The sequence below is a fragment of the Bos taurus genome, chromosome 16 (genome assembly GCF_002263795.3).
Source record: "Bos taurus isolate L1 Dominette 01449 registration number 42190680 breed Hereford chromosome 16, ARS-UCD2.0, whole genome shotgun sequence".
NCBI lineage: Eukaryota > Metazoa > Chordata > Mammalia > Artiodactyla > Bovidae > Bos > Bos taurus.
Genome location: NC_037343.1, coordinates 33536102 through 33552087, shown reverse-complemented (window position 1 = coordinate 33552087; position 15986 = coordinate 33536102). Strand labels below are relative to the sequence as shown.

Genomic DNA, 15986 nt, shown 5'->3' with positions numbered 1-15986 from the left:
GAAGATCAGCAATGGGCATTATTTTGGGAAAAACTAAAATTATAATTATTAGTAAAACAATCCTAACTCTCAAAAGTTTCTTCCTTTTGAAAGTCTATCTGTTATTTTTAATCTTAAAACACTTCATTGGGACCAGGAACACACAAGAACTTTGCAAATCAAAGAAAATGGCATACCTAAATAAATGTGACTGAAAATGTTATTTTTCATACTTAATTGCTATAATAAAACTCCCTTAAATATAAGATGTTATGATTGTAACATCTTTCCTCTATTCACTTACTGTTAAAAAGGGATGTCTAGTGTTCTTTAATACTCTGCTTTCAGTTAAAGTGTGCGCCACTTCATCCTACAAAAGAAAAAGGCAAGTAAACTTTTAATATATGTTCCGAGCACAAATAATATAAAAATTTCACTATTTCTCTAAGACCAGAAGAGATTAAACCCAGACACAGAAAAAGATTTTAAACACATGCTCCTTTATTGCTTAGCTTCTTTTCTACCAAAAAAAAAAAAATTCAAATTAGTGATTTAAATCAGATGGCTATCATGTATAAACTCAGTCATACTTTATCAAAGTATATCAATAATGATATAATAATAAGCAAAAATTACCAGGGACACAGAAAATGAAATAGTAAGCGTTTCCCCTTCAAGAGAATGTCCTGTAAGTTAACAGCTAGGCATGGAGTAGTTATTATTTCCATGTTTGTATTACATTGTATTCAGGGGGATACAAAGGATATATTTCAGTAAAGATCATAGAATTGGTAAGTCTTCTACCTAAAAGAAAAATAAGTTATTGAAAAGAGGAACACAGTACACATTAAAAGGTTTAATTCTAAATTATACATTTCAGAAACAAAAATAGTATAAAACTGTATATTTTTGTTTTGTGGCTTTTTAGCATGCTTTTCTTTAAAAAAAAAAAAAAAAAGGTCATAGCCTATTCTAGGACACTTTCAAGATCTGGATATATCTAAAGCCAAAAATACACTAAGACTGTATTTCCCCAATTTTGTACATAAATTTCATCTTGACATCAAAAGTGAACTAGGGAAGATTTTCTTCAACATGGAGAACTGGAAAAATGTTGCCTATCTCAAAAATAATACTATTTTAAAGAAGAAAGGAAAGGAAGATAAATGCTGAAACTAACACAACATCTCTGGTCTCTGCTTCTGCCAAGATCCTAAACAAAGCCCTTGCTGGATCAATTGATTAACACTGCCAGCAAATCAAGATTATAAGTAAGAAGTAGAAACTTTAGGACACTGTATTAATCTTTATAAAAGCATCTGACCTTATTTAGAAGATAAACGTGCAACAGAATGATCAAAGATGCTAAAATCCAAAAGCCATTCCAAGAGAGTGAGACCAATTCTTTTTTTTTTTTTTAATTAGTTTTACTTGGAGGATTTACTTTACAATACTCTCATGGTCTCTGTCACACATCAGTATGAATTGGCCATAGGTATACATGCGTCCCCTCCATCCTGAACTTCCCTCCTCTCCCCCAACCCTGTCTCCTCCAGGTTGTCACAGAGCACCAGCTTTAGGTGCCCTGCCTCATATGTCAAACTTGCATTGACATATGGTAATGTGTATGTTTCAATGCTATTCTCTCAAACCATCCCATCCTCTCCTTCTCGCACCGAGTCCAAAAGCCTGTTCTTTACGTCTGTGTCTCTTTTGCTGCTCCGTACCTAGGATCATAAGTACCATCTTTCTAGGTTCCATATGTATGCATTAATATACGGTGTTTGTCTTTCTCTTTCTGACTGACTTCACTCTGTATAATAGGCTCTAGGTACATGTGTCTTTTTCAATTAAGTAAAGTGTAATGACATAGTATTTAAAACCAGGGGAATGAAGTATGGGTAAGAAAGCATTCAAGTCTTATTTGGTTAATAAGAACCAGGTTTAAATGCTCAAACAACATGAAAACCACAATCATCTCATACCATAAATTTTAAATTAATTAGAACACCAAACATCTTAATAAAAAATAATAAATACAAATGATATCAGAACTAATTTCTATACCCACAACGCTTACCATAATGATTAGTACACAGTAGGTAGTTGTTAAATGTTTGTTGAACTAAACAGTTTATCATAGGAATGAATTCCAAGACGTCACATATGTGGGACTTTCATTCAATCATTTATTCTTTCAATAAATATGAAACAAATATACTCTGGGTATTGTTCTATCCACTGAAGACAGGATACTGAACACCACAGACAAAAGTCCTGCCCTCCTGGAGCTACCATTCCAGTTGGCCAGATGGTAGTCAGCATTAATGAAAAAAACAAAGAAGACAAGGGAATGCTAAAGTTTATGAGAATCAAATAATGGATACAAAATACTGTGATTCATGGGGTCGCAAAGAGTCGGACATGACTGAGCGACTGAACTGAACTGAAGGATTACACAAGTAGCTATTTTATGGGCTATAAAACAGAATTCATTGATTAAAAAATGAAATCCTTGACATGCACTTACTAAATAATAACAGTGCAAGTATAAAATCATTTTCTTAAAAGACATATGATTCTTTTGCTCATGGAGTTGACGTGCTAGTGGAGAAGACACTGATGCATATCAAACTGATACAAACCCAATTTAAGAAATAATTATGAATTCTGATAAGTGATCTTATGAGAAAGTGGGGTAAAGAAGGAAAATTAATGCTACTGGAAGATCACAGGTTGAGTAATATGATAGTGTAGGACTGAGGGATTGGGGCACACAACTGATTTCTGGTTTTAAACTTGCTCAGGCTCCTCTCAGAAGGACAGCAAAACAGGAGTGATCAATTAGGAGACAACTGCAGTGTAAGAGTGAAAGTAGGATGGCTAGGATGACTGCAGTGGCACTGGGAGCAAGACAAGTGTTTGAAATATTTTTGAGATATAAAATTAACAGTGAAAAACTAACAGCTATATGCTTCCAACAGAGGATAAAGCAGAAGTATTACTTTATATGCAGTCAGAGAAGGCAACATTTACCAGTTATGCTTTAGGATTTTAAGTGATCTGAGGCAGTAAACTAGGAAAAGACTAAAGAAAGAGAAGTATGAAACCCATTTGGAAAAGATATCCTAGCACTTCAGTTAACATTTCTGCCAGCTATTTCATTCTATTTTGTTGAAACAAGCTCATTACATGTAATAGTTATTTTTCTAAATCACTTAGTAAGTTCCATGAAAGATTATTTTTTCCCTATATTCTGTAATCTGCCTAACCACATTAAAGGAGTCAAGTAAAGATGTAGGTAAGCAAAAGCTAAAACAGTATTTCTTTGTTATAAGAATGAAACCAGAATTAATACCATGTACATATATTTTATGTAATAAAATGTATTTTCTACCATACTTTACATCTGATCAAATTAAAATTTTCTCCTTAATGCAAATTTAATGGTACAGTATTTCACATACTAATTAGTTTCTGCTATGAAGATAAGGTATGCATAAGCTAAAAAATAAACACAGATGTCAATAATTTTTAATTACAGTTAAAAGCAACATGTCAAAACAAAAAGTTATAAATAACAGTGATAAAACGTAGGGGCTAAAACAATATGATGCTTTTCTAAAAATCCATTTGTTGATCATGATTACAAATAAAGAGTGCTTGGGTATATAAGTAAAATGTTTTCATGAAAAAGCTTTCGAAATTTAGTTTCATATATATTCATCCATGGCAAAAGACTAATGAATTTTAAAATCTAATTTCTTTCATAGAAAGCAGCTTAGGGAGAATGGAATTTTTCACGGATTTTTTGCAAACATGACACAGAAGAATAGTCTTCCTCATACTCATTTTTCCAATCCTCTCTAATTTATCACTACCCTTTACCAAACATGGTCTAAAATTCTCCTTTTCATTCTCCCCACTTATTGCTTTTTGGTAGTTCAGTTTTTGGCGGGAGGTGAACAAGGAGCAAATGATGACAGAGAAACAGAAGAGAACATCTCGATCACTGCGGGCACCAAGGGTGTCGTCTGCTTTAATCCTTGTAGTAACTGAGCAGGTGTCTTTGATTATTCCCATTTTATATGAGGTAACTGAGGTTCACAGAAGTTAAGCTGCTCAAACTGCAGGTGAAAAGGTCAAGACTGATCTCATCTAAGTCCAACACCAATGGTCATTTCCAACAACTCAGTAGCAACTTAACCAGGTACACTTTAACTCTGTTCACATTATTTTCTCCATTTTGACCACAAGAGTTTAAAGACTGACTTCATGAAGCTGGTTGAAATCAAAATACATGACATCTAAAGCATTTAAAAAAAAAATAATCCAGAGCTATGAATGAGGCCTAGAGGAGAAGATGAAGGAGGTGGGGAAGCAGGGAGAAAAGGGGAGAAAAGATTTTACCTTGGTATCTTTATTCTTAATCAACCACAATGACTACAAGTGATCATTATGTACCTGCTCTGTTTTGACAAGCCGTATGTCAGAAATCTATATATTTTTCCCCATAGAAAGGGTGTCGTATTTGGTGTTGTTTGGTCATTAAGTTGTATCTGACTCTTGCAACCCCATGGACTGTAGCCCACCAGGCTCCTCTGTCCATGGGATTTCCCAGGCAAGAATAATGGAGTGGGTTACCATTTCCTTCTCCAGGAGATGTTCCCAACCCAGGGACTGAATCCATGTCTCCTATTGCAGGTGAATTCTTTACCAACTGAGCCACCATATTATTATTCAATCTGTCATGCAATCCTGATGGTTCTTCATCAAAATATGCTGAATATGACTGAATATGTCTTACCACCTCCACTGCTAATACCCTGATGCAAGCCACTATAATCAATTATCTGGATTATTGTAGTTAACTCCTAACAAGCTCCCTGCTTCCACAGTCTATTCTCAACACTACAGCCAAGGTGATATTAAAATGAAAACTATATCATGTGACTATACATGATATAGTAAAAAAAAAAAAAAGTATAAAAACTTCCAATGGCTGACCAGTACAATGAGTAAAAACCAATATCCTTACAGCATCTACCATTATCATAAACAACTCTCCACTGTTTTTACTCTATGCAGGCCATGCTAGACTAGATTCCTAGCTATTTTTAAAATATGCTGCTTCCTCAGTGCTTTTTTTGGTTGTGATTTCCTCTATCAGGAATATTCTTCCTCCCAAATACCTGAATGGTTTGCTTCCTCATTTCCTTCGAATGTTCACTGAAATTTCACTTTCTCAATGAGTTCTTCTGTGATCATTTAAGACAGCAAAACCCACAAAAATCACTGCTGCTACTGCTGCTAAGTCACTTCAGCGTGTCCGACTCTGTGCGACCCCAGAGACGGCAGCCCACCAGGCTCCCCCGTCCCTGGGATTCTCCAGGCAAGAACACTGGAGTGGGTTGCCATTTCCTTCTCCAACACTAACACTACACAAAAACTAGTGGAACTACTAAATGAATTCAGCAAGACAGCAGGATAAAACATCAATATACACAAATCTCTTTCATTACACTAACAATGATATATCAACAAGGGGAAGAAAAAAAAAATCCTGTTTGAAATCACATCAAGAAAATAAAATACCAAGGAGGTGAAAAATCTATACATTGAAAACTATAAAACACTGATAAAGGAAACTGAAGACAATTCAAAAATGAAAGGGAAAGATCCCATGCCCTTGGGCTGGAACAATTAATATCATTAAAATGGCCATACCCAAAGCAATTTACAGATTTAATGCAATTTTTATCCAAATACCTATGACTTTATTCATAGAACTGGAACAAATATTCTTAAAATTCATATGGAACCACAAAAGACCCTGAATTGCCAAAGCAATCTTGAGATGGAAGATCAGAGCTGGAAATATCATGCTCCCTGACATCAGACTATATCACAGAGCTACAGTAATCAAAACAGCATGGTACAGGCACAAAAACTGATTTATAGCCCAACAGTACAGAATAGAGAGCCCATAAATAAACCCATGCACCTATAGTCAATCCATGACAAAGGAGGCAAGTATATAAAAGGGAGAAAAGACAGCTTCTTCAACAAATGGTGATGGGAGAGTTAAACAGCTGCATATAGATCGATAAAATTAGAACACTCCCTAACACCGTATACAAAAATAAACTCAAAATGATTTAAAGACCTAAATATAAGACATGACACAACAAAACTCCTTGACCAGAACACAGGCAAAATATTCTTGGACATAAATTAATGCAGTATTTTCTTAGGTCAGTCTCTGAAAACAAAAGAAGTATAAGCAAAAATAAAACAAAAAATGGGACTTAAATAAACTTAAAATTTTTCTGCACAGCAAAGGAAACCATCAACAAAACAAAACAAAAAAACTTAAGGAATGGGAGGAAAATATTTTCAAAGATACTACTGATAAGAAATTAATATCTAAAATATACAAGAAGCTCATAGAACTCAATTAAAAAAAAAAAAAACCTAATTAAAAAGTGGGCAGAAGCACTAAACAGACATTCCTCCAAAGAAGATACTCAACATCACTAATTATTTTTGCTGTTGTTTAGCTGCTAAGTCATATCCAACTCTTTTGCAACCCCATGGACTATAGCCCACCAGACTCCTCTGTCCACAGGATTTTCCAGGCAAGAATACTGGAGCGGGTTGCCATGCCCTCCTCCAGGGGACTTTGTGACCCAGGGATTGAACCTGGGTCTCCTGCATTGGTATGCAGATTCTTTACCACTGAAGAAGCCCTCACTAATTATTAGAGAAAAGGAAATAAAAATCACAGTGGAGTACACTGTCACTTCAGTACCATTTCACACTTGTCAAAATGACTATCATCAAAAAGGCTACAAATAATAAATGCTAGAGAAGATATGGAGAAGAAGGAACTCTCACTGTTGGTAAGAATGTAAACTGGTGTAGCCACTATGGCAAACAGTATGGAAGTTCCTTAAAAAACTAAAAACAGAACTACCATATGATCCACCAATCCCACTCCTGGGCATATATTCAGAAAAAACAAAAACTACATTTAACTATGGCTGGTTCATATTGATAACTAACATAATACAATAAAGCAATTGTTCTCCAGTTAAAAATAAATCAATTTAAAAAAAATACATGCACCTGAATGTTCACAGCAGTAGTATTCATAACAGGCAAGACATGGAAACAAGTCAAGTACCCATCAGTAGATGATCAATTTAACAAGAGGTGGCATATGTACATAAACACACATACATACATATACACAATGAAATACTACTCAGCCATAAAAAGAATGAATGATGCCATCTGCAGTAACATGAAAGGACCTAGAGATCATTATACTTAGTGATGTTAAGTCAGACACAGACCCACAAATACTGTATCACTTTTATGAGGAATCTAAAAAAAATTAAATGAATTCTATAAATAAAACAGAAAGACTCACAAACACAGAAAATAAACTTATTACCAGAAATGATGGACTAATTAGGCATATGGGATTAACAGATTCAAACTACTATACATAAAATAGATAAGTAACAAGGATTTATTGTGTATCTCAGAGAATTATACTTAACATGGAATATAATCTTAATATGGAATATAATCACAAAAAATAAGTGAATCACTAAGCTATACACCTGAAACTAAGATAATATTATAAACCAAGTATAATTCAATTTAATAAACACTTTAAAAGAAACTACAAAATTCTAGTTGGGAAATAAAGAATTCCTGGGGATTTAATGTACAGGATGATAAATAGTTAATAATACTGTCATGTGTATTGGAAAGATGCTAGGAAAATAAATCTTAAGAGTTCTCATGACAAGAAATAAAGTTTGTACCCATGGGTAGTGATAAATTTTAAGTAGACATATAGTAGTGATCATTTTAGTTTTATTATTCTAGTAGTTTCAAATCTACTAAGGATGCTTTTCCATTCAACAATTATATAAAATTTATCAGTACAAATAATCTATGCTAATAATCTATACTATTCGCTACTTTAATAAAAAACTCAAACTGTTAGGGGAATATCAAAAAATCACTAGTATAATTAGTGACACAGGTCCCAAATACAGAGTGAAACATTCTCCCAAACGAACATAGACTAAAATTTCCTCTGAAAAGAATAAAAGACTGTATGTAATAGATAATATTATAAACTTTTGAAAATTTTAATACTATAAATAAATATCAATATACACATATTATGCAGCTGTAGCCTAAATCAACATTTTGCTTATTTAATGGAATTTCTACAGTCTAGTCATGTGCGTGCATGAGCACACACACACGTGGACAACATAAACAAAAATTTAATAATCAACTCTTGTATTATTACCTTGGCAATAATAACTTCTTTCTTCAGAATCTTCATAGCATAATATTTTCCACTTGCCTTCTCTCGAACCAAAATAACTTTCCCAAAAGTGCCTTTACCTAGTAGTTTCAAATAGTCAAAATCATTCATTGTCTGAAAAATACAAATTAAAATATATAATATGAAACATCTGATGAAATTTATTTGTAAACGTTTATGTATATATTTGGCATTATCTACTCAAAATCAAATTTTACCAATTTCTAAGAACGCTTAAGTTAATCAGGATCAGCCTGGCATCGGCTTTCCCATCCATAACCATGGATGCTGGAAATAATTTAAACAATTTTCAGATAGTGGAGACAGTAATTTTGAGCACAGAATCTCTCAACTATTCATTATTGGTAAAATATAAGGGCAAAGGGAAAAATAAAACTTCCAAGTATTCAAGTTTCTAAGGATTTAGTAGTGCCACTCCCCTACATGATGAGTCAATCAAAAATGTCCTCCTCCACAAACATTTCCAAATATATCCAAGAGAAAAGTACTTTTGAATGGAGTGTTTGAGAATGTACTCTATCAAAATAAGGATGGACTCCAAGAAAAAGAAAGATACGTGTATAAGAAACACTGAAAAGAATTCTGCAGCTCAGTTCAAAGAAAGAGAACAGCAGTACATCTGCTGAGAAAACACGTGGTCCAATTCAGAAGAGGAAGTCATGAAACTCTTTAAGAATGTCTCTAACCTGCCTGTTTTCAATTTCATTTCTCATTCCCATCTCTAAGTAAGGTGATTACCAGGATTTTACTGAGGCGAATTACTACTTGCTCTCTATAGCTTCCTCTATGAATGCTTATCCTGCTCTGCTTTATTTATCCATAAACTTGCAAAAATTTGATGATGTTTGTTTACTATGGCCTTTCCGCCATCCAGCTTTTCATTTTTGTGAACTTTTCCCTTTTAAAAATTTCTTTACTATCATTTTAATAGGCTTTAGATGAAAGAGGAGGTATGCTTAGTTTACAATCTTAAATTTAAATTCCATCTAGAAGGATATTAAAATAACAAACTGGACTTCCCTGGCAGTCCAGTGGTTAAGACTCCACACGGCAGGAGGTGCCGCTTTGCTCTCCGGTCAGGGAACTAAGATCCTGCATGTCACACAGCATGACCAAAACAATAACAGAAACAATTTAAGAGGGTGGGATTTTTTCCTACCAACAATCAGAAGTTACTGAAAAGTTTTGTGCCTTTTTAGAAGTATTTCTTTCCTCTTTACCACCCATTTGAAGTAAATGTCAGAAATGCCTCAAAGCAATGACTTCAGCTTCTACCTTAAGAAACTACAAAAAGAGCAAATTAAACTCAAAAGAACTAGAAAAAAATAAATAAAATAAAGATCAGGGCAGAAATCATTTAAGGATGCCCCTGGCAGTCTCTCCAGTGGTTAAGAATCTGCACTTCCGCTGCAGGGAGCACAGGTTCAATCCCTGATCAAGGAACTGGAATTCCACTTGCTACACAGCATGGCACGGTGTGGCCAAAAAGAAAGAAAGAAAAAGGAAATCAATTAAAGTTTAAAAAGAAAGAAAAGGCGGTGAGGTCAAGATGGTGGAGGAGTTAGGAGGATGTGGGGTTCATCACTCCCTACAAAAGCATCAAGAATACATTCACAAAAGAACAATTCGCAGAGAAAAGGCTGAATGCTAGAAGAGGACCTTGGACACACAAAAGGACAAGAAAGATCCCTGCAAAACCAGCTAGGACGAAAGAAAGAAGAGAGAAAAGACGAGGAGAGGTTCCCACATCGCAGGAAGCCCTCTCACCAGTGGAGCGATCAGTTGGCAGAGCAGGGGAGTTATCAGAAAAGGACAACAGGTCTGTGGTAGGCAGGATGAAGTGAGACCTACACAGACAGTCCATGCCCCAGCCCTGGGGCTCCAGCTTGAGAGCTGTGTTCCCGGTGCAGATGGGGGCTGGGGGCAAGAACATGGGGTTTGGGGAGCAAACCGGGGAGAGATCTGCCGTTGGCTGCTGTGAGGAGACAGCCTGAGGGGTCGGAAGTGAGGAAATCCACAAGTAGGAATGTTTGTGGAGGAAACTCAAAGGGTCACTGTTATGTGTCAGAAGTGGAGCTGCCACTGCATCCTCTCTCTCCACCGCTGCCCTCACCTCCCCAGCAACTAGGAAGAGACCCCACTGGGGCTGGCTCTCCCACACCCAGGCACTAGGAAGGGTCCCTGCTGGGTGGCTCTCTCACACCAGTTGTAAGGTGCTGGAAAGGGCCCCGGGTGGGGCTGGCTCTTTCACACCTGTGGCCAGGACAGACTCTCTCACACTCACAGCTGCCGGCTACCCTGAGAACCCGCCCCTGGGCACTAGGTAGAGCCAGCTTCCCCACACACCTTGCCAACGCCTGAGCATGCACTCTCCTGCATGCAGCAAAGTGCTGGGAAGGGCCCCCAGCACTCTGACTCTTTCATGCCTATGGCTGCCAGAGTCTCCATACTTCCTTGCCACCAGAGCTCCGTGATCCCAGTTGCCTCGCAGCCTCTGTACCCCCTTCTCATCCAGGCAAACTCATGTGTTCCAGGGCCACCTCGGGAGTAGACCCCTTTGGATGGCCCACAAGAAGAGGTTGAGGCTAAAGCCATAGCTAAGCCCTAGGGGATATGCAACTAAGGAAGAAAAGCTAGAATCTCTCCTCTCAGTTGCCCAAAAGGCGAACTGACTGTCTTGAGGCCAGCCTTATAAACTCAGCACTTATGGAACATCTGACCAGTGAGTGCTCCCACAGCCAGGCTTTTGCAGCTGTAGACTTTCTCAGCACATACATGTGGGGACTGGGCCAGGCTAGAGTCGGAGCTGCCTCCATAGTGCCCACAACGGGTCCACACCCATGATTACTGCATCCTGGGACCTATGCTGGTGGCCTGGTGAAAACAATCTTAGAGACACCAGGGCCAACAGAAGGCATACCCACAGTTGAGGTGTGGTCGAGAGCAGTGCCACCGACAGTGTAATCTGAGAGCTGGCACAAGGGTGACAGGTGACACAACAGAGCACACTCACAGGTGAACAGCTACAGTGTCTTCCCTTCCAGCATGAGTGCTCCAATCCCCCCTACCCTGCACTGCAGATCATAAACACAAAAGCTAAGGAACAGATCTGGGGGCCTCTACACCAACAACTAGGGAGCAGATCCCATCTCTGACAGGGCAGTGACAATCACAGAGCAATGAGGAGGCCCTGCTCATACCCAGTGCAGGCTCTGGTCACCAAAACATCAGTCAGACTCCTATCAATGTGATAATGGCCAACAGAGAAAAGAAGTGGCAGCTGTCTACTCAAAACAACCCTCACACATAAAAGCATTAAACCCACAGAGGCTACTCAGAGATGTACCACGCTAAACAGCCCTCCAAGACAATCTGAGGGTATGGTGTTGGACAGAAGAACACCCAGAGCATTTAGCCTTCAAGGCCAGCAGCGTTTGAGTGCAGGAGCTCCACTGGGCTGGGGGAAACATCTTGGAGGATGTACACAAGGTCTCATGCATGCTGGCACCCAGCACAAAGTGATAGCTCCATGGAAACCTGGATTAAACCCACCTATGGGTCTTAGAGAGACTCCTGAGTAGGTGAAGGTCAACTGTTGCTCACTGTGTTGCTCACTGCTAACAGAAGTCTCAGGGAGTGTCAGTCAATATGAGATCTCCTGGAGGTCCGTGTTTTGGCACCAAGACTCGGCCCCATCCAACAACCTGCAAGCTCCAGAGCTGCAAAGCCTCAGGCCACACAACCACCAGGACAGACGGCCTAATGCATACTGAGCTCACGGCCACATCAAAACACACCCCTTGACACAGCCCTGTCCATCAGAGGGACAAGGCCCAGCTCCACCTACGAGAAGGAAGGCACCAATCCCACTCGCTAGGAAGCCTACACAAGCCCGTGGACCTACATTCTCACCAGGAAGAAGACGTCAGAAAGAGGAGGAACTATGGCCTTGTGGCCTATGGAACGGAGACCACAAACACAGAAAGACAAAATGAGACAACAGAGAAATGTGCTGCAAACAAAGAACCAAGATAAAAGCACACAAGAGCAACTAACTGAACAGGAGACAGAAAATTGACATGAAAAAGAATTGAGAGTAATGATAGGAAAGATGATCCAAAATCTCAAAAAAGAGTTGGGGGCACAAATTGAGAAGATACATAAAATGTTTAATGAGGAGCTAGACGATTTAAAGAGCAAACAAATGGAGGTGAACAATACAATAACTAAAATGAAAAAGACACTAGAAGGAAGCAGCAACAGAATAACTGAGGCTGAAGAACAAAAGTGAGGTGGAAGACACAGTGGTGGAAATCACTACCACAGAACAAAGGAAAATGAATAAAAAGAAATGACAGCATCAGAGACCTCTGGGACAGTATTAAATGCACTAACATTCAATTATAGGAGTCCCAGTAGGACAAGAAACAGAGAAAGGGCCTGAGAAAATATTTGAAGAATTCAAAGAGATTATAGCTAAAAACTTCCCTAACATGAAAAAAGAAACAGTCACTTGGCTAGGAATCACAGACAATCCTGTACAAGGTGAACCCAAGGAGGAACACACTCAGACACATTAATCAAACTGACAAAAATTAAAGACAAATAAACATTAAAAGCCATAAAGGAAACCCAACAAATAGCATACACGAGAATCCTCATAAAGTTATCAGCTGATTTTCTAGCAGAAACTCTGCAGGCCAGAAAGAAGTGTTATGATACTTCTTTACATATGATATTTCTTTAAGTGTTACGACACTTCTTTACATATGATACTTCTTTAAGTTATGATACACTTAAAGTGATGAAAGAAAAAAGAATATTCAGCAAGGCTCTCATTTACATTTGACAGAGAAATCAAAAGCTTTACAGAAAAGCAAAAGTAAGAGAATTCAGTATCACCAAATCAGAAAAAAACAACAAATCCAAAACAACAAATAAAATGGCTATAGGAACTCACATATCCATAATTACCTTAAATGTAAATGGATTAAATACTCCAACCAAAAGTCACAGACAGGCTAAATGGATACAAAACCAAGACCCAAATATATGCTGTCTACAAGCGATCCACTTCAGACCTAGAGACACATACAGACTGAAAGTGAGGGGATATTTATTATTATGCAACTTTATTTTTCACAGAAGTAGAACAAAAAAATTTTAATTTGTATGGAAACACAAAAGACCCTAAATGGCCAAAAACAATCCAGAGAAAGACAATGACACTAGAGGAATCGGAAGCTGAGACATCAGACTATATTGCAATGCTATAGTCATTAAAACAGTAGGGTGCTGTCACAAAAACAGAAACACAGATCAATGGAACTGCATAAAAAGTCCAGCGATAAAGCCATGTACCTATGGTCACTTAATCTATTATAAAGGAGGCAAGACTATACAATGGAGAAAAGACAGTCTCTTCAGTAAGTGGTGCCGGGAAAACCGGACAGCTACAGGTAAAACAACAAAATTAGAATATTCACTAAAACTATACACAACAATATAGTCAAAATAGATTAAAGACCTAAATGTAAGAATGCATACTATAAAACTCTAGGGAGGAAAACAGGCAGAACATTCTCTGACATAAATCGCAGCAATCAAATGGTGGTTTTTGATCCACATCTTGTAACTAAGCCATATGTTACGTTATTGCTCAAAGCTTCATCTGAATAGTACCTTCTCTCACTTTATATCTAAAAATACTGGAAAATGATACTGTGTTCCATTATTAAATACTAAATATCATATAAACTGAAACTGAATTCTGGGGATAAAGATTAGAAAAGAATTTATAAACTGCTTTATGACATTTTCACCTGAAAAGCAATATACATTAATGAAACAGTACTACCTTCTTTAAGGACTGTAATTCTTAGGGACAAGGAGGTTAAAAGAGGGATGACAGCTTTAACACTAAATTTCACAGCTTCTGTCAGTTTGTCAATCTTTTTTAAAAGAAGAATTCACATGGAAATTTATGTGTCTAACAAAGCATTATATATGATTAAATCAGAAACATTTATCATATCTATTTTTAAGGGGGGGTTTTTTTTTTAATTCTTAGCTTTTTTTAAAATTTCTTTGTAATTGGAGGATAATTGCTTTACAATAATGTGTTGGTCTCTGCCAGACATCAACATGAATCAGTCGTGGGTATGCATATGTCCCCTCCCTCCCGCAACTCCCTCCCCGCTCCTACCCCTACAGGTTGTCATAGAGCACCTGATTTGAGCTCCCTGCATCGTACAGCACATTTCCACTGGTTATCTAATTTTGCATATGGTAATGTATACGTTTCCACGCTACCCTCTCAATTCATCCCACCCTCTCCTTCCCCCGCTATGTCCACAAGTCTGTTCTCTATGCCTGCGTCTCTACTACTGCCCTGCCAATAGTTCATCATACCATGTTTCTAGATTCCATGTATATGTGTTAATATACAAAATCTGTTTTTCTCTTTCTGACTTACTTCACTCTGTATAATAGACTCTAGGTTCATCCACCTCATTAGGACTGATTCAAATGTGTTCCTTTTTACGGCTGAAAAATATTCCATTGTATATATGTACCACAACTTCTGTATCTACTCATCTCTCAAAGATATCTAGGTTGTATCAGATCCAGTTTGATAAAACTTTAGAAAAATTAAGAAGTATCCATGATAGCAAATGCTCATCTTCAGTGCAGCATACACAGTGATTATCTATTCTTTGCAAATAAAATGCAACTTATTTTCCTTTTTTGGATAGTGTTAAGGGCAAAGATACAATAAGATTTTATTTAAAATTAAGAGCATGACATACTATTTACAACAGCAAAAATATGGAAGAAATCTAAGTGTCCATCAACACATGAATGGATATATATGTGGTATGTATTAATATCTGGTCTTCCCAGGTAGCTCAATGGTAAAGAATCTGCCTCCCAACACAGGACACACCAGAGACATGGGTTTGATCTCTGGGTCAGGAGGATCCCCTGGAGTAGGAAATGGCAACCCATTCCAGTATTCCTGCTTGGAAAATTCAATGGACAGAGGAGCCTAGCAGGCTATACAATCCATGATGTCGCAAAAGAGTTGGACACAATTTAGCAAGTAAAACAACAAATGTGTGTTTATGTATATATGTGTGTATGTACATATGTGTGTACATATGTACATACATATATATGTACACGTATATATGTGTATATGTATACACACACATACATACAACTAAATATTACTCAGCCATAAAAAAGAATGAAATAAAGCTATTTGCAGCAACTTGAATGGACCTAGAGAAGTGAAGTGAAGTAATTCAGACAGAGAAAGACAATAAATACCATTTATATGTGGAAATTTAAAAACCAGTACAAACGAATTCTTTACAGAAAACAAACTATGGTTACCAAAGGGGAAACCAACACAATATTGTAAATCAACTAACATAATTTTGTATATGAACAATACTCCAATTAAAAAAAAATTTTAATAGCTGAAACTTTTATAAAAATACTTCAATAAAAAATTTTTTAATAAGAGCATTAGATAATCCATAGAAAAGTAATCTTCCAAAACCCAAACCTAAGAATTTGTTAGGAAATATTTTTACAGAATTATACTCTTTCCTGTACATAATCT

At 37.1% G+C, this 15986-nt stretch overlaps 1 protein-coding gene across 7 annotated transcripts in view; it reads right to left on the bottom strand.

Moving 5' to 3' along the window:
• Positions 1–15986, bottom strand: part of AKT3 (AKT serine/threonine kinase 3) — a 281315-nt gene that overhangs the window by 86852 nt on the left and 178477 nt on the right. For all 7 annotated transcript variants that reach the window (XR_009490745.1, XM_024975971.2, XM_059875195.1 and 4 more), the window contains 2 exons: positions 8318–8449; positions 284–349 (listed from right to left, as the gene is read on the bottom strand). Coding sequence is in view for 6 of the 7 variants with exons in the window: in XM_024975971.2 (XP_024831739.1) it covers positions 284–349; positions 8318–8449 (198 nt within the window). In the remaining variant the exon portion in view is untranslated. The remainder of the gene's footprint in view (positions 1–283; positions 350–8317; positions 8450–15986) is intronic.